Below are 7,381 nucleotides of genomic sequence, written 5' to 3' on the forward strand. Positions count from 1 at the left end.
ATATATATATATATATATATATATATATATATACAGGGGCGGAGTCAAGATTTTAGTTCAATGCGGGCAAAATTTTTTTGACGACGAATGTCGAGGTTTTGTTCAGGAATTTAATGATGATAAAAAAATAAAACAACAGTACATCAATACTAAAAACGACATAATTTATATATTACACTTGTTCTTTGCGAGTTTTCATACTTTGATATCGTTGTATAATAACTTCATTATTGAACTTGAAAAATATATCTTTCTCCACATAAACAATTGTACTATCATTCATCCACTGATCACCCAATTACTACTAGGAGTGGGAGTAATTCGAGATGTCAAATGAATCACAAATACTGGAAGCAACTCAAAAAACTAGTGCAATTCACAATTTCACAAAATCAATTCACAATTTCACAATGCAATATATACTATTTCCAAATACTTGGCAACTTGAACTTGCAATCACAGATTCTCAGAGAGTCAGAGCCCAGAGGCAACAATGAACTGGTGGTCCATTGCAAGTTTGTGCCGCTTCGAGCAATTAAAGAACAAAGTGCTAATATAATATGTTAAAAAAAAAATTATTACAATTTACACATTGAAATAACCAAAAAAAATAAGGGAAAAAAATTTGGGGCTTCGCCTTTTGCTTTCTGGAATCTGGCTTCTTCTTTTGTCGACTCGGCTAGTTGGCGTTGGCACTTGGTGCCTTGGCGGAGTTGAGGATGTAAAGTCGGAGTCAGAGATGTGAGATGTCAAGATGAAAGCCTAGAGTAGGAGATATACAATAATGCCCCGCACTGGACGTATAGTGGCTCCGCCCCTGTATATATATATATAAAAAGGTTGATAAATGTTTATACATGCAGAGGCGGAAGACAAGGACAAAAAGCATAACATTGGCTGCTGCTTTGGAATTGGGCATAAGAATTGGGTAATTACGTAGAAGAGGACGGACAAGGCAGTGACAAACGAATTAATTCCAAATTTATGTATGATAATTCATCAAAAATTGAGCACGAGTTAATCATGTTTAGTCTATTCTTAGGTGATATTTTTCAACTTTTATTTGTTTAATTCCTAAATCAAGCTTGGCTATTTTTTCATATTGTTAGGATGCGATGTACCCTCATTATGAAATTAGATTTACGTTAAATTTTTTTGAATTCTAGATGTTTATCATCGTTTTGCATGCTTTTCAATTAATTGGCCACTAGTTAAATTATTTGTGAATTTTGTTGTTATCGAGAGAGACAATAGGATCATTAGCACAAACTAATAAACATTGTGAGGTTTGATAAATGATAAAAATATACCTCTATGATTCATATGACTTTTATAAGATAATCTAACTTGTTTAAAACATTTATCATGTTCCCATCTTTCATTGAGAGATAGGAAGGTTGTGTGAGTGGAATAGAATTGATAATTATCAAGAGAGGTTTTCAATTAAAATAGGAACATTGACCAACAAGCATGATTTCAAATTATTATTTTAAATTGTTGAAGTAAAAATGGATTAATAAGAGGGATTCTATATTCTAGCAATATATCTAACAAATTTGATAAATTTTTAAATTGCTTTCAAGTTAGTTAATATATTTAATAGTATTAGTTACAACTCGATGTTGCTATTTGATTAAGAAAATTGTTAACTTTAACTCGATCAAATACATAGTTCTCATAGGTTTAACACTCTACACACTACTATATTATTTGTTCACGATCCCGTGCACTTGCGGGTAATCAAACGATCATAAAGTTTCACTCTTATCAGTTGAGCTAAACTTAGACCTCGATATTATCTGACTTTTAGACTTTTAGTGTTTATATTCTTTGTTTTATGTTTTTAATACTGATACCCAATTGAAATTAAATTTTATGAGACTTCACTACATTCAACGAATGTAATTTATTTTCCAAGGCTTCACTTCATTCCATTAAGTGTACCTTAGTCCTCGAATTCAATTAATTGTGCTACTCATGTCCTCCTTTAGTTTAATTCAAGCCCTTTAGATTTCAAAGTGTGGAATATTTACTTCAGATTTTCATCCAATAGCCAATTTGTAATTTGTCTTTTTCCAATTGCTTCACATGAGTTCATAACTAAAAATAAAAGAAAATTAACCCAAATTAAGTAAAAATTAATAATTTGACGACAGAAAAGTTTAATAATATGACTCGGATAAGTGAACAAAATGCACTTATCAATGTGTGATGGTAATATTTCACTTTGATACTTAAATTAGTATAATGTTCTTTCTAAAAGATAAATTGATAACAAACCGTTAAATATCGAGTAGGTAAAACTCATTTTAATCTTCGAGTAAACCACTTGTTTATAGCCTTAGAACTTGTATTAAGCTAGAGTTCTGTGTTCAATCCAATCCTTTTTGTTTCAAATAAGCCATAAAATTTATAAGTCAACAGTTTACTCAAACTCATCCGTCACCAATTTATCGTTTTAGTTATGAATGAACGGAACTTATGCAACCTTAGACCATTCATTATGTTAGTAAGTATGAGCTCACTAGACAAATATGAGAAGGTATGATTGAAGCAATAGATATGTGGAAGCTTGCACTTTCCGCGGACTTCATTTATTCTATAGAAAAATATCTTTCAAAGCGAAGGAGACTAAATAGGAAGAAGATCGAGAAAACCATCGAAGAATATGGTTCTCCTCGTGTTCCAAGATAGGAACGACTCTAACAAAATTGATGATAATAGAAGAAATTTAGTAACCTTGTTTGATGTCCATTTATATACATTGAAATTAATTTGTCGAGATAATTAAACAATCGATATGTACAACACATATCATTCATCGTCACTAGTTTACACTCAAAATTATATTCTTCCCATTCCAAGAGTTTGATTTATGTGTTTCAAAGAAGCAAAGAACATATGCAACAACAGTTATTAAGAATTTAATTCTTAATTCCGTTTATGTCCATTCTTTTATGATTACAAATATCAAAATGTACCTTTTTACCCAATCGTGTACTTAAATTAGTAATAAATTTAAGAGAAAATTGCAATCACAATACCAATTAATCTTTTATCTAATGGCAGATTTGATCCAAGCATACTATTTGCTCCATCCACGGCATCAAACTTTTCAAAAATTCACACCTAAAATTCAAATAATTCATTTGACCGTTAGTTGACCCAAATAGTAACTTTCAAAAAAATTTACTAGTTTTTAAAAAAGGTAGCAAATTTACATTTTCTTAAAAATTAAATTATAATAATTATATCAAAAAACCAAAACCAAAACCCCAACCACCCACTGCCCTGAAAATCATCCACAGCCATCGAACACCGGCATCACCGTTGGTACCAACGCCTTCTTCCATTGCTTTTCAACTTCCATTTTCACCTCATCTTCTGTTGCTATTGCCACCTTTTGACCTTCCCATTCACATTGGCGACAAATCAAAGTGCCCAACAACAACTATTTTCGTCGATGGCCTACTAAAACACCATCATCCTCCATTGCCAACCACCAGTCAAACCTAAGATCGATCTCCCTAAATTTGAATTCCAAGAAAAACCTTGAGTGTTCGTTTTCATTTAATCTCTCTAGCTGTCGCCTGCATTTACCCTTGTTTCCTCCGGTTGAAGGGTCCATTTCCCATTTAGCTCAGTCACAAAAAAATCCCAAAAAACCCTAAACCTCATACCTTCCATCCTCTCGTTGGCAACATAAAAAATTAGAAAAAATACAAGAAACCAAGGCATAGCATATCAACAAGTGGACTCACCCCTGCAATCGAAAGGGTCTCTGGAATCGAAACTGACTTGGTCTAACTCTGAGATGTAGCTGTTGCAGAACAAGTTAACTCAGATAAGTGACAGAGTTGTGCATTTGGAATTGAAAAAGAGTGTTGTGTCTGGTGAGAAATTGAGTGTGAGTGAAGCAAGAAATAGTAATACAAGTTGAATATAGTTCCATGGAATGCCTTTTGGGTGATGGTTCCGGTGCCATCGTTGAGGGTCGGTGATGACACTGCCGCTGGTGGGGTGATTTTGGTTTTGGAGCATGGGGGTTGGGGAAGGAGAAGCGGTTGCGAGGTTGGGGTTTCCCTTTTTTATATATATATATATATATAATTATTATAATTTTTTTTTTGTAAGAAAATGTAAATTTACTATGTTGCCCTTTTAAAAATTAGTCAAAATATTTTAAAGTTTACTGTTTGGGTAAATTAACGATCAAACGAATGTCACTTCAGATGTGAATTTTGAAAGGTTTGGTATCGTTGATAACACAAATAAAAGATTTGGTACCATAGCTGCAATTTCCCCTAAATTTAATTCTTTTACTCAAAAAAATTTTAAATTTACATTTTTTCCATATTGCATTCTCTAACCCGTTCTAGTAATTAAGACAAAGATACAATTATAATTAGAAGTAAATAAATAATTATTCCTAATAAAGAGGAGCCTAACAATATTACTAATTTCCATATTATACAAGAAAGTTCAAAGCCTAAACTGCATACGAGGTAGCTGTCATCACTTGTAACTTGTAATATAATTAATATATATTTATAGGACATTTATATTGTACTTTAAACCTACTCCAATTTCATCGAGTCCAAAATATCGACGAGTTGTATCCATTTATCTTATATATGAATGTATATATTCGGTAAGCTATTGCATGTTAACCTTGCAAACTAATAACTTTGTTATCTTCTTAATTTGCATATATAACACCATGCAATAAGGCATAACGGGATATCTTTCTATATTCAAGGGATTCATCATTAATTTTTTCCATTACTTAAACAAGCTTCTTCTCCTCATTCTTCCTCAATCAAACTTTGAAAAGCCAAACGAAAAAAAAAGTACATATTTTTGTTAAGCAATGAAAATCCATGGTCAAGAGCCGTGCCAGTCTGAAGCATCCAGTATTTCTGCTGCATCTGAACAAGCCCATGTCATAAAGTATTCAGATGATGATCAGAAGAAGAACCCAAAAATGAAGGAAAAGGTTGAAGAAGGATATGATTCAAAGCCTGAGTTGGATCTCAAGCTTGCTGCCAATGATGAGTTGACCAATAATGACAATAACGATGTAGCAGCAGCCTCCAATTTTGAACTCAACCTGTTTAACTCATTAAACTCAGGTTCTTCTCCGGCGAGCAAGTCATCAGACGATGGCTCAAAACGTCGTACTGAGACGAAAACATTCACATGCAGCTTTTGCAAGAGGGAGTTTTCGACTTCTCAGGCACTGGGTGGCCACCAGAATGCCCATAAACAGGAGCGTGCACTGGCCAAACGCTGCCATGGGGTGGCGGAAGCGGCGGCTGCAACGCCTTTTGGCCACCATCCGGCCTATTCATGCTATCCCTACTCCATCTTCCCACAAGTCCCTTTTTATGGTAGTTTTAACAGATCGTCACTTGGGGTCCGACCAGAATCCATGATCCATAAGCAGTCTTATAATCCGTATGACATTCGTTTTGGCCGCGAGAAAATTTCCAGGGCATTTTTCATGAACCCTGATTTGCAGGGTTTATCATATAATCAAATCAATGGTGGATTTGGCCTTGAAAAGTTTGAAAAAAGGGGTTCAATTCTTGATTTAGGGCATAACCATATTGATCTTGATCATCATAATTCATCAACAAGCAAGAGGAATGAAGGCAATAGTCAACGGCTGAGATTGGGTAGTCTGAATCAACCCGATGATGAATCAGGCCTTGATTTAAATCTTAAGCTTTAAGCCCATTTGATTTTCATTCTTTGACCACAAAAATAAAAAAACATGACTGTTATTCATCATATCAAATCATCATATTTGATTAATTGACTTTCTATCTTTTTTTGTGGATCCCGTAACGACAACATTTCATTTTCATTCTTACAAAAATGGGTACCAAACGGGTGCTTAATTGTAGTTAGTTTCTCTCTCTCTCTCTCTCTCTCTCTCTTTTATCTTTTCCATTTTTATCCTTTATTTTAATTATTTCTTTCATTTAGTTCAGTTATGAAATGAATGTTAACCACATTTATTTTTGATTAATACAGCCTCATGTTTGAAATTTAAAATATGGTTTAATTTAATCATTGAGCATTATTATATTCCACTATGCTCTAATATGATATCATGTTTCCATTACTAAATGAGGTTATTATCATTTAATATAATAATTGAATCAATTGATTTTCGTTTTTATTGTTTAGAATTCAAAATAAGACTTGGACAGATGTTAGAAAACTTGATAACGAGAGCTTATACAGCACACCAAAAAATTCTGGAAAGTGTTAAGAGTGCTATTTTTCTTTCTTTCTTTCTTTCTTTTTTTTTTAGAAATGGTCCATTTAGCGAACAATATCAGTAATTTATATGAATCATTACATAGAGTATCTCCCTTATTCATATAGTTCCGTATTTCAAAAAATAAAAATTAAAAATTATAACCTTTTAAAGTACAAAAGTGACAAAATATTTTTGTGTATGGCCAGTTTTGGTTAGTGGTAGTGGTGACAGTGGTCGTCTGTGGTGGTGGGTGGGTGCTTTGGGAAGAAGATGAACAGTGAAAACATTATATCTTATCTATTAAATATTTTATTGGCGAAATATAAATTTACAATTTTGCATTTTAAATTTGATCAAAATATGGTTAAATTAATTTTTTGGGTTGACAAACGGTAAATGGGCTGATTTTATCCATATGTTTTTCAACTGCAATCGAAATGAAAGGTTGGAACTATGGCTGCAAAAGATAATAATAATAATAATGAAGTTTGAGGTAAAAGTTGCAATAATTTGAAAAGTTTGAGATCCCAACTGTAATTTTTCCATAATAAAATATGAGATATTTGAGACCAATTAAGCCTTAATTGATAGAATAATGATATCTAACACCACTTATATTACAATATCAGTTTATATTATACTAAATATCATTAAATAAATGTACAATTAAATAAATCGTATAATTTCAACTTTAATTAATCTATCATATAGACCGGTGCTCCAACACATACTTCTAATTGACAAGTATGCGGAATTATTGGTTGGTCAACTCGCCAATTTTGACACAAAAAACTAAATGCAGTCTCTTTTCAGAGAGTTGAGCAGAAGAAACAGACTCTAGGGCCGTTTCGACTTGGCAGATTTTGATCGGCAATTTTTTGTTTATTTTATTTTTAATTATCAATGAAAATTTGTCAATTATAGGGGTGTCAAAAAATCATGTCATTGACCTTATTCTTCTAGCATAGAGCTGAGCTGGGGTACAGACCCCAGGTCTTGCACTAGGGTCTGAATTTTTTTTTTTTTTTCATTTTTTATTACATTGGACTCGGCCGATCTTGTGTGAGAGATCTGACTTTATTCTGTACAATTAGAATTACTCTTTTAGCA

General features: G+C 32.7%; 1 protein-coding gene across 1 annotated transcript; it reads left to right on the forward strand.

Annotated features, from left to right (window-relative positions):
* Positions 1–4,870: 4,870 nt before the first annotated feature.
* On the forward strand, positions 4,871–5,734 carry LOC111381177 (zinc finger protein 3-like). Its single transcript, XM_023004919.1, has one exon. It carries the CDS (start codon positions 4,871–4,873, stop codon positions 5,732–5,734), a length of 864 nt encoding a protein of 287 aa, XP_022860687.1.
* The last annotated feature ends 1,647 nt before the right edge of the window (positions 5,735–7,381 follow it).

This window comes from Olea europaea, unplaced genomic scaffold (assembly GCF_002742605.1).
Source record: "Olea europaea var. sylvestris unplaced genomic scaffold, O_europaea_v1 scaffold2266, whole genome shotgun sequence".
Taxonomy (NCBI): Eukaryota; Viridiplantae; Streptophyta; class Magnoliopsida; order Lamiales; family Oleaceae; genus Olea; species Olea europaea.

Bases quoted from the DNA above. Each gene is read 5' to 3' on its own strand.
- LOC111381177 (XM_023004919.1), top strand. From the start codon at position 4,871: ATGAAAATCCATGGTCAAGAGCCGTGCCAGTCTGAAGCATCCAGTATT.